This window comes from Periplaneta americana, chromosome 15, assembly GCF_040183065.1.
Source record: "Periplaneta americana isolate PAMFEO1 chromosome 15, P.americana_PAMFEO1_priV1, whole genome shotgun sequence".
Taxonomy (NCBI): domain Eukaryota; kingdom Metazoa; phylum Arthropoda; class Insecta; order Blattodea; family Blattidae; genus Periplaneta; species Periplaneta americana.
The window spans coordinates 58,965,950-58,989,396 of NC_091131.1; the positions used below are offsets into that span (position 1 = coordinate 58,965,950).

Below are 23,447 nucleotides of genomic sequence, written 5' to 3' on the forward strand. Positions count from 1 at the left end.
GTTTAGTAAAATACCCGTTTAATTGTACACGTGAATATGCATTCTGATATAATTGTTTGAAGGTATTGATAAGTTTTATAGGGATATTCAATTTATGTAACACTGCAAACAAATAGGAATGATTGATATTATCAAAGGCTTGCTCATGATCTATGTTCAGTAACCCAGCAATATCATTATCTCCTTTTTTAAATAACAAGTCCCTCATAGTAGAGAGAATATTGGTGATCTTTCTTCCTAGCACTGCGCACGTTTGCCCTATATCTATAATTTGAGGGAAGCAGAGTTTTTAATCTATTTGCCAAAATCTTCATTAGAATTTTATAGTCGGTATTTAGAAGTGTAATCGGTCTATAGTCTTTAATCATTCCGGTACATTGCTTTTTTGGAATAAGAATTACAATGCCCTCCGTAAAACTCGTACAGTCTACTTGACACTTAAATACTTCATTAAACACTTGTAGGAGTTGCTCTTTTACGAAGTCCCAATAAGCCTTACAAAAAGTGTAGGTAATTCCATCTGGACCTGGAGCTGATTTGGAACTTGCAGAAATTATCGCTCTTCTAATTTCCTCTTCGGTAATGGGGTGTTCTAATAATTGTTGATCATCAAGTGAAATGGCTCGTTGCAAATAATGAAGTACGTTATGTTGATCTTGCTCAGAGTGTACTCTATGGCGAAATCTTGCTTGAAAATATTTGAAAGCTTCTTCCAATATTAAGGGGGTACCTGTGATATTTTGGTTATCTGGTGTTTTGAACTGATGAATAAACTTTTTTTTACCTTTATTTTTTCTGTAGCAATATGAAAAAGCGCGGCTTTTTCTTCAGCAATGATAGAAATATTTGTGCTTCGTGTTAAGGAACCTTGCAATACACGCTCTTGAAGTAAGTTGAGTCTCCTCTTAGCAACTTGCATGTGTTTAAAAACATCTTTACCGTCACATTGTTGTTGATAGATGTTCTGCAGGAGTTCATAATGATAGCGCAGCTTGTTACGTGCAGTACGCGCCCTTTGTATGCCTTGGGATTTAAAAAACTGCTGAATAGCTGGTTTAACAATGTAGGTCCATTTATGAAGAATGTTGGATGAAGACCGTCTCACTCTATCAGTCACTGCTTCCCAAAAAAATTTAAAATCTTCGGTAATTTTGTCATCACGTAATAGCTGAGAGTTCAGTTTCCAATAACTTTTCCCGATCTGTGGTACATGATGAAGTTTTTCCACTTTCAACATTACGCAATCATGGTCAGTAAAGGAAACTGGCATCGTACTGACCGTTTTAAGTTTATCTGTTGAAGCTGCGTTCACGTAAATTCTGTCGATACGAGAAGCTGCATTCAGGTGATGATACGTAAACCGAATGTTGTTGCCATGCAGTTTTTCCCACACATCATATAAACCGAGTTGAAGGATCATGCGGTCTAAGGCTATCGATGGATTATATTCTCCAGTTTGGTCTTTTGCATGGAGCACACAATTAAAATCTCCACCAAAAAATAGATGATCAAAATTATGTCTTACATAATAAGGTAATTCATGTGTAATAAAGTGTTCTCTTTCTGCTCTTTTATTCGAACCAGACGGGAGGTAAACATTTACGTATAGCGTATTATCATTTGTTAGCAGCGTCGTTATTCTGCCGCTTGGATGGATTTCGAATTGTTTAATTTCAATACTGGAACGATACACAATGGCAGTACCTCTTGGATTTTCCCCAGGGTTGCATATCGCATGAAACCGTGGACCCAGAAAATGCATATTATCTACATTTATTTCTTGTATCAAAAAAATATCCATATCATTGTCATTAATAAATCTTGTTAATTGCTGTTGCTTAGATCTACTGCGAAGAAGATTAAAATTGAGAGTTGCAACTACATTTAAAGGGAGTGCCATCAAAAATAAAATGCACAGGCAAAAGTGCATTTTATAATAATACTACTAGGTTCAAAAAGTTCCCGGAATTTTACTACCATTTTTCGTATTAATATATAACAAGGGATATTATACATTTGTTTTGTTGGTAACATTCATGATGTCATTTCCTTAAAGTTTGTTGATAATGGCAATTATTGGTTTTGAGTTGTAGGCAATTGTTTATCATAGTGTTTCGTTTGTTCGTCGCATTTTGTAATTATGTCCACAGAGCAAAGTACAAACATCAAGTTCTGTGTTTTGCTGGGGACATGATCAGTATGGCTGATGAAGATGGTGATTTCTTAAACAAAATGAAACTGGTGCTACTTGTACGACCCAGTCCCTAAACGACAGTCATCTGAGTGGAAATCGAAAACATCTCCTCGGAAGCAAAAATTTCCTAGGCACACTTCCAAAGGCAAAGTTATTTTAAATGTTATGTTTTATTTAACGACGATCGCAACTGCAGAGGTTATATCAGCATCGCCGGATGTGCCGGAATTTTGTCCCGCAGGAGTTCTTTTTCATGCCAGTAAATCTACTAACATGAGCCTGTCGCATTTAAGCTCACTTAAAGCAAAGTTATGTTGGAAGTTTTCTTCGACTCTCAGGGTCTCATGCACCATGAGTTCATTCCAGAAGGTCGTACTGTAACGAAAGAATTGTACGTAGAAACCCTCCGTCGCTTCTGGGACGCAGTGAGAAGGAAACGTCCAGAAAAGTGGGTAGAAAACAACTGGTTCCTTATGCATGACAATGCACCTGCTCATCGCGCAATTATTGTAAAGAATTTTCTTGCCTGGCACAACATAACTGCTTTGGATCACCCACCATACTCTCCTGATCTCTCACCAACTGATTACTTTCTGTTTCCCCGTCTGAAAAGTCATCTGAAAGGACGGAGATTCAATGCTGAAGAGGTTATCGCAAACGCGACGAGAGCACTAAGACGGGTTTCACAAAATGGCTTCCAGGCCTGCTTCCAGGAACTCTACACGCGTTGGCAAAAGTGTGTTGTTGCGGAAGGCAACTATTTTGAAGGAAATGCTGTAGAATAGTGTTTAAGGTACGTTGTTTCTATGATGCTAGCAAATTCCGGGAACTTTTTGAACCTAGTATGTACAACTAATTATGATATTATTACCCTTCGACTTTGGAAGTTACGGTTTGTTTCTTTTTAGCAAGACGAGGATCTCTTGAATTAACCTGCCTCTTTAAATACGGTCGAATTATTAAATCAGTCGTTTCACTCTCCATCAGCGTATCCGGAAACATTGCATCATAAGAATCATCTAGTGTTGCCAACCCTATGAAAATTTTCCTAGGTTTAGAGAAAACATACGCAATATAGGGAAATAGGGAAACTAGGATTGATTCTAGAGATTTTTTTTTTTTTTGGATCGTGTTTTGAGATTTTCTCGCTCATAGCACTCGTATCTTGATTGAATGTATACATTATATTTCCTAAAAATTGTCATTTGAGTGAAATTATAAAAAAAACGCGACGTATTTATTTATTTATTTATTTATTTATTTATTTATTTATTTATTTATTTATTTATTTATTTAGTCTGGTGTAATTAAGGTCATCAGGCCTTCTCTTCCACACCACCAGAAATACAAATACAACAACGGAAATAAAAAGAAAATCACAAACTAAAGCCACACAAAAATATACACAGGTTGCAATCGCACAAACTTTAAATGAGTGTAAGAATCATAATTAATTATGTCCTAACTAATTAACGAACATAAACAAGAAACTTGCAATTTTAGTATAGAGTAAAAAAAACACAAATCAACGCTCCTAGCAATACCTAAAAAACATGAAATGAGACAAAATTTTCCGAAAAAAATCCCTGACGTCATTAGGTAACGAATTCCAGAGACGAGATATTTCTACAGTGTAGGGGGATGATATAAAGACATTCTGTGATGAGGGATAGAAAGAAGTGCTTGATGCCGGTTACTTCACATTCTGTTCTTGGGAAAACATGTATGTTAATTGCTACATTAGCAGCTAAAATTTCTTCTCGTACAACACAAGAACAGAGAAATGACTGACAAGGAATGGCGATTATTCCTAATAGTGATAACGATATGTAGGTATGTGGAAGCTTTTTGGGAGGAAATTGCTCAGGTAAAGAAAATAATATTATGCTGGCATTTCCACTCCTTGTTACACTCGTTCTTAATCTTGTTGGACATATTGCGATATTGCCACACCCTACCGCTTCTGTGGAGGGAATTTTCTCATCTGTAAACAATATAAAAACAAAGGCAAGGAGTAAACTTGCCAGCTCAACAATAATTTCAGGTCTATTATAAAGTAAGAGAATAATAGAAGAGAGTCTTTGTTACCGGGTTTTATATAAAAAATAGCGTGAAATAAAAATTCAAATCTGTATATATGTGTGATTTTAATACGAAATCAGAAGATCTTTGTGATGGCGAGTGAATTGATTTCACATTCAGGATAAGAACCACATCACAAAATAATTTTTGTGTGTGATCAGTTTCGGGTATCTTAATGTGTTTATTCTTAACTCTGAACTATATTGAATAGAGAAATGTTGATTGATAGGATATTATTTTAATTCTTAAATTTTTGTACGCATTATTATTTCTTTATCTTCTAGTAACTTATAAAGATTTTTAGTGTGTGATGCTAGACATTTGTGGCTGTTATGTGTGTTTAGATAGGGGAGTTAGGCCTAAAATGCATACTTGGGTAAAATGACATACTATGTGTTTTGTGAAAACACATAGCTGAGTTTGAATTTACAGCTCTATAGTGCACAGAAGCTGGAAACAGTGGTTACATCCAAGTTTTAGCAAGCAAAGGCGCTTTTTGGTGAAGCAGGTGCAACTACAGGAAAAAAGTGCAAGACGATATAATATTGTTGAGGTATGTTACGTATTTTTTGTCTTTTTAAGTTTCAGATATTAGTGACATAATGTTCATGACTGAAAACATGAACATTTCCCTATATAAAAAGCATTACAATATCCAAATTCATAAAGAGGTTAGGTCGTACTAACACTACTTCTTATTCTTCTTCATTCCGGGTAAAATGACATACCACCTACTTGGCTAAAATGGCATACTATGTCATTTTACCCAAGTGCATGTTTTTGACTGGAAATGAGAAGCCATATATTATGGACGATAGCGATTTGCAAAATTGTGTCAAATTTGTTTACAATGGATGATTAGTGATTACTTCTGTGAAATTATGTAATATATAGTGGCATCTCTCTCATTGCTCGACTGAATTTTTCGTAAAGCTAACTGATTTTAAAATAGGTGAGATGGGGATTTCTTTAAAATATATAAAACCCTGAAGTTTCTAAAATAAATATATTTTCAATATTTAAATGCACTGAATTTTGTTACTCTGATTTATCCTCTTATGAATGAGCTAGGCTTGGCGAGTTTGAAGTTTACTTGCACCTAGTTCACCAAAAAGCGCTTTTGTGCAAAACATTGTAAGATGAGTTTGGATTTACAGCTCTATAGTGCACAGAAGTTGGCAACAGTGATTACACGTCATGTTAGCCTTCCCTCGTCACTGTACCCACCGATTCCAGCCACTTGATGTCTCTTTCTTCGGGCCTTTGAAAACATATGATCAGGCCGTTAGAAAGTGGCTGAAGAACCATCCTGGATGGGTGATTACACAGTTTTAAATTGCGGACTTATTTTCTGAAGTCTATGGAAAAGCTGCAATCATCACCAATGCATTGGGTGAATTTTCTTCAACAGGAATTTGTCCACTCAATTCGGACATATTTCCTGATCACTTATTTAGTCTTGCAGCGCCCACAGACAGACCTCTAACGAATCCAGTCCCTACAGACGGGCCAAAGGATGCAACACAGAAGAGCAGTTCAACAACAAGAAATGCAAAAGAACATACGATAGAGCCATCACCACTAACTGCACCAGCAGCGGAAGCGTCACAAACGAGGCCTTCACCTCATGTGACACAGCAAGAGATCTCCCCGATTCCCTCTGGCACTAGATCTGTGGTGAGAAGAAAGAGAACACACGAAGGGTCCCAAATCGAGCATCTCTTTCATTAACGAATTAAAATTAAAGGAAGCTGAAAGAAGGGCTGTAGAAGAAAGCCGTTCAACAAACAGAGGAAAAACATAGCTTCAGTTTGATTTAAGCAATGGGGACCAAGATGAAGAGAGTGACTTCGATAGTGATGTTGAGAACGATGCACCTTGTCTGTACTGCAATGAATTTTACAGCTAATATAAACCAGAAGAAACATGGCTACAGTGCAAGAAATGTTTCTCATGGGCACACAATGAATGTGCAAGTGTATATAAGAGAACAAACATTTTTTTAACTATGTAAAAATTAACTTAAGTTTGTCATTTTACCCTAGTAACTTGGGTAAAATGACATAGTTTGTCTGTTTTCAAACATATCTTTCAGTTAAAGATTGTCAGTATTTTCCACTTTCTGTTGATCTTATATGTGTTAATATTGTAATATCAGTTATATATATATATATAATTGACCAAAACAAATTTGGTAAGAATACATATTTTTTTCAAGATTTCCTTAAGGTATGTCATTTTAGGCCTAGTTCCCCTATAACTTGATATTATGGAATTATAGGATGATACTCTATTCTGTTTCTTGCAAAATTTTCTGATTTTTTATTCAGCATAGATCTACTATTCAATAAATACTGTAATTAGTCTGTAGATTTACAATAATTTATTTTATCGTTAATATATGTTTAAGTTTTTAGAAAAATTCAATCCTTTCTAGGGGGAAAACAGGCAATGGATAGGAAAATTCCAACGCATGAGGTTGGCAACGCTGGTCAGGCAGCACATCTCACTTGACATGTGTCGGGGGGAATAACAATTTATATACATCTGAAGTGTATTATGTTGCTAGTCAGCGATATATGCAATGAAAGGGCAACCACCATCCTACCCCATTATCTCCTGGTTTAGTTGCTTCATGAGTTATACTTTATTGGTGTCACTTGTTAGATTCAAACCGGTCTTCGGACAGTGTAATAAACTACAAGAATGCTAGCTAAGGATCATTAATGAAAGAACTACATACTGTAGTCTTGGACCGAAATTAGAGCTATGCCTCAGACGAAATTCAGTTATTAGGAGAGTATGTCTAGGGCATCATGCCAGAAGGGTGTATCAACAAAACTACAAGTTTACATTAGAGCAGGGATGCAAAACTGTGCTACAATTGCGGCAGACGTCACAAGCCGGAACACGTAACTCATCCCTTCCCTTCAAATCTTGCGTCATTGGATATGGTAGAGGGGAGAAGAGATATGTATGCAATGTTCTTGTCAAACGTCACTGATACGTCATTGAAGGCTCAGGCCTTGTGGACGGGGAAACACACTCTTTCCCCATGCTTCCAACCCTCTCTTCCCAAATTTTGCATCCCTGCATTAGAGCCATATATAAATATAGAATGATTTTTCCTATCCTTTTCTACATAACAAGATACTTTCTTTGATTATTTCTGAAGTCCATTGCAATTCTTAAACGATTGTCTTCAGACATAAATAGAATCCATTAAAATATTTCAATAACGCAACATTTGTTGATACTCCCGTCTGGTATGATTCCCTCGAAATTACCTCTTTGCAGAACAAGTATGATAATTTGGCGAGTACTTAGTTTTGTTTTTGTTGTGTCAATATGTTAATAATATACAGGGTGATTCACGAGGATTTACCGTCCCTTACGGAGCTTATTTCCGAAGAATTTTGAGCGAAAAGTGTCGTATAAACATTTGTCCTAATCTCAATATTTTAAAAATTACACTAATTTGAAGTTGTTTGTAAACTACCATTATTCTTGAGTTTTAAGGATAAAAGAATATTACAAATACAGAATGAACTATTTAGGAGTATCGTTCCTTTAATTAGCTAGTATTCTGAAGCTAAAAATGTGTTGTGAATTCCATACTTGCTATGTACAGATTTTTTCTCGATTTTTAACTACAAAATTACATTTTCTTACGCACTTATCACAACAATTGTTACAAATCACGCGACTATTGTAAATTCTTTAGGACTGTACATCAGGATGCATAATTAAGCTGTAAAGAATTATGTTGCTGAAGTCGTATGATTTGTAACAATTTTTGTGATAAGTGTGTAAGAATGATGTCTTTTTAGTTAAAAATTGAAAAACGAAATCTGTACGAAGCAACTAACAACACATTTTTAGCTTCAGAATACTAGCCAATTAAAGAAATGGCACTTCTGAATAGTTCATTCTCTATTTGTAATATTTTTTACCCTTAAAATTAAAGGAAGAAAGTAATTTTCTAACTATTTCAAATTAGTGTAACTCTGAAAATATTGAGATTACGACAAATGTTTATATACAACAAATGTTTCAAAAATATGGGTCATAATTTCAGGTATGTATTTCCCACATGTAGACAATCAAAATAGTTCATTACAACATGTGTCCGGAAATGCTTCATTTCCGAGTTATGGCCTTCACAACACTGAAATTCACCGGAACGTTTTTCTTTCCGCAGGTCGTTGTCATTACAGAAGATGTTCAAAATGTCCACCTCCTGCTTGAATACAGACCTCACATCGATGTCTCATTGACCTGCGAACGCGATCCCAAACTCCAGGAGTATTGCGTATGTCCTCAGAACATACCACAATTCGATTCCCAAGGGATTCCAAATCAGGCACCAGAGACGAATAAACCAATGATTTTAAATGGCCCCACAAGTAGAAATCGAGAGGGTTCAGATCAGGTGAGCGTGGAGGCCAAGCAATTGGGCCACCTCTACCTATCCATCTATCACGAAACATTCGATCCAAGTACCGGCGAGCCGTACGACTGAAGTGTGCAGGAGCGTCATCATGCAAGAAGTGATTGTGTTGACGATTGATCAGTGGAGTGTCTTCTAAAACATGAGGAGGTATGGTGTTTTCCAGGAAGTTTGTGTATGCCTGCCCCGTAAGTCTGTTTACAAGTACATGGGGTCCAACTAATCGATCACCAATGATACCGGCCCACATGTTGAGGGAGAACCGCACCTGGTGATGAGATGGAACAGTTGCACGTGGGTTTTCATACACCCATACATGCTGATTGTGGAAATTTGTTATGCCATCCCATCTCGTGTGAACTGTGCTTCATCTGTAAATAATACTAAGGCAGAAAGTTCGGATTTACACCACACTCCTGCAAGAACCACTGACAGAACCTAACTCGTGCAGGGTAATCTGCTGGTGACAGGGCCTGTACACGTTGCAAATGATAAGGATACAATTGATACCTACTCTTTCAACAGTCTCCAGACAGTCGCATGAGGAACATTGACTTGCAACGCTACCTTTCGTGTGCTGATAGAAGGAGTCATGTTCACAGCCTCCAGAATCTCCTCTTGTACTTCTGGAGTTGTAGATCTTGGTCGTCCCCTTCCCAAACTAGGAAAGTTAAATTTTCCATACTCGCACAGACGGTAATGGAGACGTACAAATGTCTTCCGATCTGGACATTGTCGCTTGGGTACCTCTCCTGGTACAAACAACGAGCCAGCGCAGCATTGCCCTCCGCCTTACCGTACATGAAGTGTATCTCTGCCAGCTCTTGATTTGAATACATGTCGCACAGTCTAACGCCTACACAACACTGAATGTAACCTTCGCCTCGGAATGAACTGTCAGAGTGCCCTCTTAATGTCTCCTTTGACGGCAACGACGTGCGGAAAGAAAAACGTTCCGGTGAATTTCAATGTTGTGAAGGCCATAACTCGGAAATAAAGCATTTCCGGACACATGCTGTAATGAACTATTTTGATTGTTTACATGTGGGAAATACATAACTGAAATTATGCCCCGTATTTTTAAACACCCTGTATAACGTTTTTTGCTCAGAATGTCTTCGGAAATAAGCTCCGTAAGTGACGGTAAATCCTTCTGAATCACTCTGTATATTTGTAATTCTTTTTGATGTCTAAAGCTTTGAAATCTTTATATATGAGATTTTTTGCATAATCTAAATACTTATTTAAACAAATTTAAATTATTCTCTTACTAAGCTGATTCAGATTTTGTTATACCTTCCCAACCTACACTGGTCAAAAAATAGTCTTGCGATTAACCACTTATTTAATTATAAAATAATTTATACTGGATTCGAAAATGTCGCTGAGTCTGACTTGGAGAACCAACAAACAGATGCTCTCAAAGTAATTACGTTCCCGAAAGTCACAGCAATACCTAGAAAGACTATGCGTCCAGTTATGGGTAATGAAATCTATGCTAGTTGAAGTGCTCATTTATTATAGAAGATGACAAACAGTCGCTAATTAAATTAATCGTCTCTTCAGTAAATATGTTTATTAATCAAAAACACCAAATTAAGAACGACAGTATAAGAAGTCGCCGTTTTATGACTGAACTAATATTACGATGCACTCTCCAACACTTTTAACAGGAAGCGATACGCTGCCGCTATGATACATTGTAACCTTCAAAAGTAAGAAGATACATATGCAGTACTTTAGTGTTGCTAAATTATTCGTTATTTCGTACTGCGTGAACTGCATAGAACATGTCTGTATTTGTTGACCAATACCATTCCGATTCAAACATCGTCGTCCTCATTCCACGGGTACGTATAATGCTGCAGTCATCTGGAATTTGAAAGAGAATAAGCAGTAATTAAAATAAACGTATAGACGATACTAGGTCGCCTCATAAATAATGTCGGTATTGTTTTAAGTCTGGTATTTCGTTAGGTTTTAATGATTTTCTTTAGTTGGGCATTGCACTTTACAGGATGTATTTTGTGCATATGTCAATCGTCATTTTTATTATTAATACAAAGAATTTAAAATGTAAGTTACAAGTTTGCGATTAGAATCCATATAAAGCACTACTGGAAACAAGATTATAAAGCTACAGGCGCGGCTCGAAGAATATGTGAAGTCGTGGCTCCAAGCATGGACCAGCAATTGCAATTAGCATATCCATCAGGAAGGGTTTTTAATCAAGTCCCATAAAATTATAGATTTGGAAAACCTGAAGCATTATGTGCCTGAAGAACACTTAGATTTGTATATGAGACTAATGGCTTGTGCAGCAAATGCTGCAAACTAAGTTCATTAGACGTTCAAATAAACATTTTTCAGATTTATTTTCAATGAAGAATACCAGACATTAGGAAAGTTATTTGCTTCCATAACAATGAAGGATACTCTCTCTTGAGCCAATACTGAAGAGAACCACGCATATAAATATCTACACCACACCGCCATTAAATATATGAAAAAGACCCAACCCCACTTGATTAATAATTATAAAAATAATTGATCTTTAACAATATTATTATCTTACGTAAGTTTTATAGCTTTCAGTAACATATACTATATAGCCCCCACTCAGTAAAATAGAGAAATCAAAATCTAATTTAAATTATTCTCTATATCTAGTTATATAACCCCAAAACGTTTTACTTTCATATCATCAATATAGCATTAATATGTATAATTAATGAAAAATAGTCACATCATGGCATTAACTACAATAATATTTTATTTCTAATGGTAATGTCCTCAAACCACCTCAAGTTTTGTAGTTTTTAATATCCAATAGGCAGCTGTACCCAGAAAATTACAAACCACAGAATCGAACCTGTAAATTATTTTTAGTAAGTTAAGTTTTTAATAACCAATTTAATTTAAGCTTTAAATATGTCAGCATTCTTACAGATCATGGCCTTTGTGTAATATTGTTTACTGTAGTATGCGTTTTGTTTTATTCTGAAATGCAACACGGCCGACTTGATGCTCGCTTCCCTTCTCCTTTACAAAAAAGCGAAGGGAATATCAAGTCGGCAGTGAACGCTATTAGCTAGTTCTCAAAACTGACGACAGATGGATTTTGGAAAATAGGAAAATTATGTTTAAAAATTGACATTTCACTGAAAACTACTATTTTTCCGAAAAACTTTGAGTTCTAAGCTTCAAAATGAGGGGTCATTTATTAAAATCCGTCCAGCCGTTTTCCCGTAATTTCCATTACCAGTTCAAATTATATATATATATATATATATATATATATATATATATATATATATATATATATATATATATATAGATTTTGAACAACAACCAAGAAGGTGAGTGAACGGAGTATAAATAATGCATCTTGATTAGGCACCAAAAATGAAATATAAAGTTCTAATATCTTTATGATTTGTTGAGAATATTCATCGTTGCAAAGACACTTTTAATACTTTCAATCACTTAGGCTTATAGTTATAGTAACCAATTTCATGTGTTTCTAGGTAATTTACAACTTAGTTTTTATTTTAACACATGAAAGTGGTGATTATAACTATATTCCTAAATGGTATAAATAATAATAATTTTTGTAGATTGCTGCATCGGTGTTGAAATATTTGAAACTGTACAATTTATAATATGTGCAGTTAATATTATTAGGAAATACAAATGAATTGAAAATATAAGCAAATATATCTGGTTTAATGACTGTTGTTCAAATTTCTGAAAGGACATCAGTCATCAACGTTTAACTATACTAATTAGAATAATCAGAAATTAAAACAGCATTACAGTCTCTCATCTAAGAATCAAAATTGGGCCATAGAACTTGACAACTTCAGTATAATTGGCCACATTTTATTATTTTATATTTTTAAAAGTTCTTATTTTCCTCAATTTCCCAATAAAATGTATATTTTGCCTGATGCCTTTTAAAAATATACCGTAAAATGGGGTAACTTTGCACCAATTTCTAGTTAAAAAGTTTGTTTTCAATCTGTGTGTAGTCTTTAAATGTCTAATTTTGAGATGGGCATTTATTTTATACGTTCTAGGGATATGCGGAATGTATTTAGCCAGTCATATCTTCGAAAATAAATGTCCTTTTGAAATTTATAATCTACCATAAATTGGTGCAAAGTTACCCATAGTTAGGGGTTACTTTGCACCGCCAGAGTTTTAAGAGGGGTTGTGCAAAGTTTGCCACTGCTGGTGTTACATTGCGCCATACACGTGTTAAACAATGAAAATGTAATGTGTCGGGAACAGAAAAAATGGAAACACAGATTCAAAAATTGCTATAAGTAGTAACACGGACAAAACTTTTTGAAAAAACTACACGAAATTTCAGTGTAAGTGATCACATTCTTCTAAAATGTTGTTTCAAAAATATTTTCAGTTCTTTCGAATGACAAGTCGAGATAACAGCACGTGAATAACTGTAAAAAATTATACGTGTTATTTCGTGTCAAGTTCTGGAATGGAATTTAAGCAAGCCCTTTCTTGATACTTTCTTGGGTGGATTTACTCTCCCAATTACATCCTCCCATCCATATTATATAATATCCTCCCTTTTAATTCATTTGCAGGATTTTGTCACTGCCTTGATGACAGCACTGTTTGTTTTTATTCCCTGGTACCTGTCCAAGCCGAACCAATTGCTGACATCTTTTGGAGCACTTCATTTGGAACTTTGTCCCTCAGTGGTAAGCCTAGTATCCTTCTCAGCATTTTCCTTTGGCATATTTGGAGCTTGTTACCAAGTTTGGCAGTGAGAGACCGTGTATGACTTTAGAAACACAAATTCAAGTAATTTAGCCTGTAATACAAAGTGTGAATTATAGTAAGCGTTTTTAAACTTCATGGAAGGTTCTCAAATGAAAATAATGCAATTAAAATTTAAAAAATATTCGTTTGTGTAGGATGCAAAGTAACCCCAATTTAGCCTCAAATTCATCTTGATTATAAAATTATTCTGTAACATCATTTGCCGATAAAACAGCTGCACAAGCGAAACTAGATAGTCTAAATCAGAGGTCATTCGTGATCCCGATGCTGCTCGCCGAACACAGCGTGCTGTAAAGCTAGAGACTCGTACCTCAACAGATGGGAGCGGTCAGTGGGGGATTGCGGCAACGATCTGCTTATGTTTACAAATAATAACATCAAAAGGATAAGACATATGATACGTTTGTATATTATTTTGACATACAGTAAAATGTTCATTAACTCCTCGGATGAAATTGGCTAGGTGTGCTTTGTCATTTCTATCTGTGCTTTCGTCCAGTGCTACAGACTGGTTAATTGTGGTTTCGACTTCAGATTCAATTACATTTTGTAATCTTGCAAATCCTTCTCTGAACTGTGTTTGGGGACAATTTAATTTTCTTAAACTTGTGACTTTGTCCTGGACACAGTATTTTAGTAACGTTCTGTATGCACGATTTTACAAATACTCATTCTGCAAAGGGCTTCATTATTCTAAGTCAGAACATAGCAAGCAAGAAGTTTTTTTTTTTTTTTTTTTTTGTTTACTGAGGATACGTGTGTGATTTGTGTTTGTATTCTCTTGTTTCAAATTTATCAAATATTTGTACATATTTCACCTAAAATGAAACGAAAAACTATAATTATATCTTGCGAAACTGAGAGTAAACATATCGTAATATACTGATTATTATGTATAACCAACAGATATACAGACGTCCCAAAATAAATTCTTTTCACATGTCCAGCATACCTGTAATTGTATGATACTCTTTGTGAAGAGTCGAGTAGTGTCGACGCATGTTGAATTTTAACACGCCCTTAAGATTTTTCGAACAAATTAAGCATTTCATATTCTCCCCACTAACACGAAAGTATATTTCTCTTCCCTTTCATCCTTGAATGTACTACGTCCATGATTAGAAGATATTGTGAAACAGTCGAACACTCCGACCAACACAATGATAATGGCAGTCCGCCACTGCTCTTCGTTTGCGCATAAACATTAAGTACAGTACAGGTGGGGATGGGTGAGGCGGAGCGCGCTCATTACGTACTGGCTTCGGTTCCGTTCAGGGGCTTACTCGCGAGTACGATTTTGGAGACATCTGGTCTAAATGGATGAATATGTTTGGTTTGGTTTATTATATATAATAGATCACAGACACATTACATACAACAATTTTACACAAAGATATATAATTATTTAAATACAATTTGTACGTTTTACCTATTAACATATTTGTTTTGTCTTGCACTAGCTTTCAAAATGGATGAATAAGGAACAGATACACATATAACTTATCTTGAGATTGTTTACAACATCTGTGATGAAAGGCAATTAATTTGATCTATATTTCAATCAAATTATGCACATATTCTGTTGTTAAGGTATAGAAATTTCATAAACAAATTCTATGACAAAGAACAGTGGAAAAATACTGTAAACATATATCATCTATTGGTGGAAGTGATGAGCAGATAAATTTGGTGCACGTAAACACCCCTAGACCTATATAAAAAGATTTTCATACATGGTGTAAAGTTGCTCCTGCAGGTGTAAAGTTACTACATTTTACGGTACCTACAATAATTAAATTATACAGTACTTTTCTACACTCTCCATTGAGGCACTTCAAGTAAATGCTTCACAATTTTAGTTTGCTTACTTTTCTTGAGTAAAGATCGTGTTTCTTCTGGTGTATACATCATATGCATGTAATGAGTTCCGCGAGGAATTCTTTTCGAGATGTATTCCGGTATCAGAATGATATCAAACCAAATTATTAAAGTTCTGTTTGGAGTTGTGATGAAAAAAGATCCTCCAGGCTGGAAATTAAACAAAGAATAGTTTAATTACAGAGAATATGGTATAACATGTGAAAAAGCACAGTATAACTACATAAAAAGTAAGTTATTACCTATGTTTTTATATTCCGAACACATGTATAGAAATTGATAAGCCGCTCTGTACCAAACACAAACTATTTTTTTTTTTTGACGAGGTTTAATTGGGAAATGTACCTGTGTCGCATTCGTATTATCATGACTGTGAATCTGAACGCAATGTGGTCAATACTTGTTGTCTTAAAAAGTATTATTGAAACCATGAAGTTTAATCAGCTTTCAGAATATTTTATTAAATTGGTTATATATTTATCGACATTTCAATTTTTATTTCTTATGCTCCATACTTAAACTGGCAAATTACATTAATCTACGTATGGAGACATTCGGGAAAACTAAATGCAATTAATCTTGTGAACTTAATGAAATATTCGATTTACTTACCAATTCATAACGAGATAAATAAAATAAATTTAATTAAATTTAAAACCAATTATGCTGATATTATTATCCAATTGGTGATGAAACGAGAGGTATCATCTTCATATATTTCGTAATACGTAAGATTTTTGGTAGCCTACCCGTAAAATAGCAGATTTCTTAACATCAATTTAATTATGGATGGATGGACTGACGTATGTATGTATGGATGGATAGATGGGTGGGTGGGTAGGTATAAGGACGGATGGATAGACGGACGGATGGATGGATGGATGGATGGATGGATGGATGGATGGATTGACGGACGAAACAGCCTATCTTCTATCTTCTCTACATATCACCAGTTTGGTTTCATAGGTGCCATTAGGCTACTGCTTAGAAGGTTTGGGTTTTCTTATCGATGCGTGATTCGTTGCTATGGTAACCGTGTTACGCTTGTATAAATAATAATTGTTGTTCAGAACACAGACGGCAGTCGTAGGAGAATAATTTTAATAATTTTTACAATGTTTTTACTTTTACGAGTTTGAATTGGTCTCCTTCAGTGCTATTACGAATGCAATAAACAATGTGCATATGCATTGAGAAGATATCGAACGTTACATGGGTTGACAAATGGACAGATGAGGCACATTTCGAATTGAACGGAGGTGTTCATATTCATAATTGCATGATATGGGCAGAAGATAACCCGAATACAATATACAGCAAGGATTGCATGATATCCAGGATACTGTCTGGTGTGATTTTGCGTCACATTTCTTAATAGAACCGTATCTCTATGAAGAAATTGAAAATGGATAAACAAAAAACAGTGACGGTAACCGGGCAGCGAAATTTTCAAATGTTGCAAGACTTTGCAATACCAGCGTTACAGAATCATGAAATCGAAAACATCGTTTTCATGCAAGACGTCGCTCCACCTCACATACACAATGATGTAAAAACACTATTGCCCAACACATTTGGTGATCGTTTAATTAGTGGGAATTTTCGGAACAGTTGGCCTTCTAGGTCACCAGACATAAATACAGCTGACTACTGGTTATGGGGTTATCTAAAAGAAAAGATATTTCTTAGTAGACCTGCTACACATGAGGAGCTTCAACAGTCAGTGTCGGATGTCTTTGATAACATCCCTAGGAATGTGCTTACTAATGCCGTTTGTAGCATAGAAAAAATACTATTTCTTACTGAACAACACGGTGGTGGTCATATTTAATTTTTTTGTGTTTTAATAAAATTCCATTTCTATACGAACAAATTGGTGTTACTGGTATTATTTTTGTGAAATCTAAAAATTTGACAGATTTATTACCATTTCAAAATGGGAACTTACTTTTGAACAATCTTATATATATAAGGTGAACCAGAACTTTACCGACAAATTTTCACAGGTTGTTCAGGGATGTTGGCTGAGTGCTTCGATATAAGGAACCTATGATCTCCGGTGATTTGTTACTGAGTAATGTGTTGTTGATGTGTTTACTTGTAGCATGTCGCTTGGACGGTGATAAGATGGGTTCTAATAGATTACAAGGGAAAACTAAAAAGTAATCAACTAAGTTCTGAAGTAGGTGCTGTAATATCATAAACTGTAATATAAACAAGACAAAAATTACATGAGTAATGAAACAAACCTCAGAACAAAACGTATACTTTTTGTTAAACACTTCACTGTACAGTATACTGTGTACTCTTCACTTCGTTTAATGCAGCTGTTCAAAATGTCGACCGCCATGATTTCTACAAACTGTACAGCGACGCACAATGTACTGTCACATACACTCTACCATTCCAGGCGATTGGCTCACCTTGCTGTGAGAATCCTTGCAATCACATCTATTTCAATGTCAACTGGAGTCTGAGAGATCATGGCGGTCGACTTTTGAACAGCTGCTTTAAAAACTAAGTGTACAGTAAAGTACACATTATACTGTGCAGTGAAGTGTTTAACAAACAAGTATGCGTTTTGTTCTAAGGTTTGTTCCATTACTCATGTAATTTTTGTATTGTTTGTATTACAGTTTATGATAGTATAATACCTACTTCAGAACTTAGTTGATTACTTTTTAATTTTTCCTTGTAATCTATCAGAACTCATCACCGTCCAAACGACATGCTACAAGTAAACACATCAACAAGTCACTGGAGACTACAGGTTCCTTATATCAAATCACTTACCCAATATCCCTGAACAACCTGTGAAAGTTTGTCGGTAGAGTTCTGGTTCACCCTGTGTATATATACAGTTTACTGCACATGCGCAGTGCGTTGTATTCGGAACTGGGTAAAATTGGGCGCGTCATTTTTTTTTTCTGGAACTATATAGTTCATTCCCCGATATGTATGATGAATTAATTAGCTTTTGAGTGATGTTCCCTTATAAATAATGCTCGGATTAGATTTATACCTAAGATAATTTATCTTTCTTACCTTCACCGTTGCTGTAGAAGACTGCACAAACAATTCCGTATTGCTTACATGCTCCAGGACTTCAGAAGCTACAATTACATCGTAGTAGCCTGGATATTTTTTTGCATGTTCCTCTATGGTTTCAGAAACATAAGTAATGGAATTACTTATTTTTGAATCCTTTTCCGCGTGTATCTTCGCAACTTTAATCATATTTTGTGATGCATCAACTCCAGTTATTTCGGCCCCTAATTTTGCAAGTGCCTGAAAATTAAATTCTTTTGTTTAACAGTGGAATATAGAATAACGCATTTCTCTTTATGATTCATGAAAGGCTGTTTTTTTTTTTTGCATTGTTTACGAACTCAGATGGGAGTCAGAAACATAGTTTGACTATCCGGACAAAATAAATGAAGCAGTAGGCAGAATTTCAGGTATATAAATCAGGTTTGTGTTCGATTAATCTAAATCAGAATTTTGTTTTAGTTTGTGTTGTTTTATATATTTTTCTTTAAACATCGGTCTCGCTTTTTGTCTCAGTCTCTTATTCAGATGATAGGAAATGTATTCTAATCTTGACCTTGTGTCATTCACCCAAACGCCCCCATCTAGGAGTGAAGCGCCGTGAATGTAGTATGTCATTTTGCCACCTGAGCGTTGCCCTCGCTGCACCACGGGAGGCGATCTACATAGCACAGCATGATGATGATTAATAAAATATTCATGAAATCGGTGAGGTAAACAGGAGTATCCCACGAAAACCCAACAACCAAAGATGGTCTTCATAATTGAATAACGTCAAGAACAAGGTTGTAAACCTCATTTCTAATAAGTTTACTTTTTCGTGAATAATGGATCTTAATGATGGGCTATGTTTAATGCTTGTACTCTTATTAGAATCAGCACACATGTCTGATTGTCAACCTTGCTCTAAAAAATTAAAAGTATGTACAGTACAGTGTGTTTTTCTCCATTTTTGAAGAATTTCGTATTTGCTGGTTACAACCTTGTTCTGGGCGGCTATTCAATTAATAGTAGGCCAAGTACTTTCCTCCACACCCATGTGAGGAAGTTTTCTTTGTAATTTAATGTAACGGTATCTTTGATACTGGTCATGTTTGTTCTTTATGCCTTCCTTATGTTGGAGTAAGAATTTGTAATATGTACGTACATTGGGAGTATTCATTTCTGATCTTGAAAACTAAAACAAATGTTTTCTAAAATTGGATAGAATATAGAGTTATAATTGTTCGGCGCTTACCTCAGTCAGTATGCCCGCTCCACATCCAATGTCCAATATCTTTAATCCTTGCAGTGGTAGAGGAGACTGTGATTTTGCTAAATCAATCTGGCCTACTTCTAACAAACCTTCTACAATTAGTGGAACCCTGTAAAAAAATATTATTTGAGCTAGCAATTAGTAATACTTCTTTTATTTAACGCCGCGTAATATTGATGTTTAGCCATTTGTGCCACTGGTTACTTTTCTGGCAGTTGTGATGAAGAATCCTGTTCTAAGGTTTAGGCACAAATTGTGTCGGATTCTGTTAATGAAGTAAAATACGTACCACCACCATCACCACAACCACAACAACATATTTTTTAAATGTAAATACTTCTTCCTATGCCCAATTATTATACAGTTGAATATTTTTTCTGTAATTTATTATATTTCCCCAGTCACCATACAGTAATCCTCTCGCTTCCAGCGTGCCAATAACGTCTTACTGCCATGGTTTCTTAGGTAAAACTTAAGGGATCAAAACTGTTGTCCGGTGACAAAAAAGGGGACTTTTATCCTCTAGAAATAATAATTGGAAATGAGAGACTGTCCCCGGAAATAGTGAACGTCTGGTCATCCTCGCGAAGGAATTGTGAGAGGAAAATAGTATACAGAGCTTCAAATAGACTTTGATCCGTGAGTGTGCGGCCACACATGGAGGCTGAAAGCACGCTGTTTGCCGGCAGAGTCAGAATACGTACATAGCCCCTTAAGTCAAACGCATAGATAGGTCATGGAAATTAGGGGAGATAATGGTGAAATTTGGCAAAAAAGTGAATTTTTTCGATATATATATATAAGTGTGTGTATGTGTGTGTGTGTGTGTGTGTGTGGGGGGGGGGGGGTGTGTGTGCGTGTGCGTGTGCGTGTGTGTGTGTGTTTTTTTTATTTCATCATACAACATGTTCCATTACACAGCGTAATACTACATGCCTTGGTTTTCTTATTAGGTTTTTATAAATATTTCTCTTATTTATATACTATGCAGTAATAATAGTTAATGTTCGGGATGTTTGGCCAGTTTTATAGTTCATATTCATAGATAATAACTATTGTTTTTGTCAAAAAAAATAATAATAATTAAAAAGAAAATAAAAAAAAGAAAAATGAACATATCCGTTATCATTTGGAAATGTATCACTATAGGCAACAATAGCCCATACTTAAAAAAAAAATACAAAGATACTGCTACAGATAGACAATGCATACTTAATTCACCATTAAGCTCTAATTCATATGTCATCACCTCCTCTTTCACTCACTTCTACTCTCATTCATCTCCACCTATAGAATACACCGATGCACAACACATAAGATAGAAGCCTCATGACCACTGCAATGAAGCATCTCTCTTCAATATGTTCGTACAAATTGTTTAAAATGTGATAGTTTTTAACATACCGATATCTTGACACTTAACATTGTAACACTTATACCCTTATAAATTCTCTAACTCAATAGCATTAATAAATTTTCGATATTCATTCATGAACTTTCCTATTAGTTGCATTTTATTTGCAGGCCATGTTCCTCCCTTTTGAATTATATTTCTTTTTAGTTTCTTTCTGTCCTCGTCGAGTTTGTTACAGTCATATAGGATGTGGTTAACTGTTTGCTCCCCTCCTCTACAGGAAGAGGTTGAGTCTTCAGTTATGTGGAATCGTTGGTAGTATGCTCTTAGTCGTCCATGTCCTGTTAACATTGTAGTGAGGTTTGGTGTCAGTGTTATCCTTAGTTTAAGTCTTTTTGCGACTGTAGGAAAGTATTGTCTGGTTTCTTCTCCTTTCGTAGTGTTTCTCCATTCATTTTCCCATTTTGCTATACTTTCCTCTCGCAATATTTTCTGGATGGTACTTTTTGGGACCTTTTTGTAGCACTCCAACCCTTCTAGTACTGTTGCCCTTTTTGCCAGTTTGTCGGCCATTTCATTCCCTTGTATCCCTATGTATCCCTGTGTGTGTGTGTGTGTGCGTGCGTGCGTGTGTGTGTGTTTTTTTTTACTGTAAATGTACGAACACCGGTAAATCTTAGAATTTACCGGTATAACCAAACATTTACCATTACAGTGCTGTAAAACCCCGAAATATCTTATTAGATGTATACATTTTGAACTTTTACTGAGAGATGTTGGTAAATCTCAGGACTTACCGATCAGCTGTGGTAAAATCCTATTAAAGAAGTAAAAAGAATCTTTACTAAGATTTGCCGTTCTTCACACTTCTACATACCTATATCCAATTCATCTTTTATTGTTGTTTTTGGGATCTATTTAAAAACAGTCCACACCTGTGGAGTAACGGTCAGCGCGTCTGGCTGCGAAACCAGGTGGCCCGGGTTCGAATCCCGGTCGGGGCAAGTTATCTGGTTGAGGTTTTTTCCGGGGTTTTCCCTCAACCCAATACGAGCAAATGCTGGGTAACTTTTGGTGCTGGACCCCGGACTCATTTCACCGGCATTATCACCTTCATCTCATTCAGACGCTAAATAACATAGATGTTGATACAGCGTCGTAAAATAACCCAATAAAATAAAATAAATCTATTTACAAACATAAATAAAAATTACCTCAGCAATGACTGAAATAATTTGTAATCATTTTTAATTTAAGTTATTTAAATATTCATACATTCTAATGTGAGTATAAATAAACAACATTCTATATTAAAATAGTGAAAAATATTATAATTTTAACCACTGTCTGTCATAGTATTTCATATAAAAATTAATAATGCCTTTACATCTCCTCAAAGAGTCTAGGCCCACAAATAAAGTAAAACAAACATTATGAAGCACTTTTTTGTTCAACACTCTTTAAACATGTACACTTTTTGGACCCTTGTCCTCCAACGAAAGATAATTGGCCAACCACTTCCCGTACATTAATTCCTTCTTTTCCTAATTCTTCAATGCTGATAAAGTTTTCTTTACACAATATAAATTGCTTCCTGGAGTACAATGACTTCAGTTTGCCAGCTTTGGTACCAAGTTGATGAAACTCATCTTAAATATTTATGATCACAGTTATTATTGATTTTGCGTCAACTTTTGCATACGGTACTTTGATTCTCACATTCTATTCTACTAAAAATTTTGGAATTTTGTTACAAGTGGCTGCTTTCATTTTCTTCGCTTGCATTTCAAGACCTTCTTTGGCAGCCTCTCGGAACGCTTCACCCCTGCAAACATGTCTGAATCTGCACAACGAAGGCGGGATTCTTCGTTCTGGATTCTTTGATCTAGCTTTTACCAGCTCGCATCGGTATATCCTGAGATTTACCAATATTTCTTGGTAAAAGTTCAGAATGTATGCATCTAATAAGATATTTTGCGGTTTTACCGCACTATAACGGTAAATGTTAGGTTATACAGGTAAATTCTAAGATTTACCGGTCTTCGTACATTTACAGTAACATATATATATATATATATATATATATAAAACAGACAGCTCATCCCTATGTTAAAATCGGTAGCACTTTGAAGAGAACAACCGCCAGGATCGCCACTCATCCGCCGTAAACGAACATAAGATGGCAGTACAGTCGCTAATGCAATTCAAGTGGGAGTTATAACGTGACTCCTTATGTAACAACTAGATAGCAGCATAGTAAACCTGACAAAATTTGTTACCGTCAAAGCGTTAAGGCCGAGCAATATGATCTAGGCCAGCGTTGTCAGACAGAGACTAAACGGAGCGGAGCGGTCCACTATGACTCGTTGCCTGC

The 23,447-nt window shown here is 35.5% G+C and overlaps 1 protein-coding gene and 1 long non-coding RNA gene across 2 annotated transcripts in view; one reads left to right on the top strand and one right to left on the bottom strand.

The window, feature by feature from the left end:
• The window catches only part of LOC138714990 (uncharacterized), a 182,341-nt gene that overhangs the window by 123,385 nt on the left and 35,509 nt on the right, over positions 1–23,447 (top strand). The gene's annotated exons all lie outside the window — the stretch shown is intronic.
• LOC138714985 (ubiquinone biosynthesis O-methyltransferase-like) overlaps positions 10,225–23,447 on the bottom strand; it is a 35,373-nt gene continuing 22,150 nt past the window's right edge. The window contains exons 4-7 of the mRNA XM_069847335.1: positions 19,702–19,828; positions 18,462–18,704; positions 15,407–15,566; positions 10,225–10,598 (exon numbers count right to left, since the gene is read on the bottom strand). Coding sequence (XP_069703436.1) covers positions 10,480–10,598; positions 15,407–15,566; positions 18,462–18,704; positions 19,702–19,828 — 649 coding nt within the window. The 3' untranslated portion in view covers positions 10,225–10,479. The remainder of the gene's footprint in view (positions 10,599–15,406; positions 15,567–18,461; positions 18,705–19,701; positions 19,829–23,447) is intronic.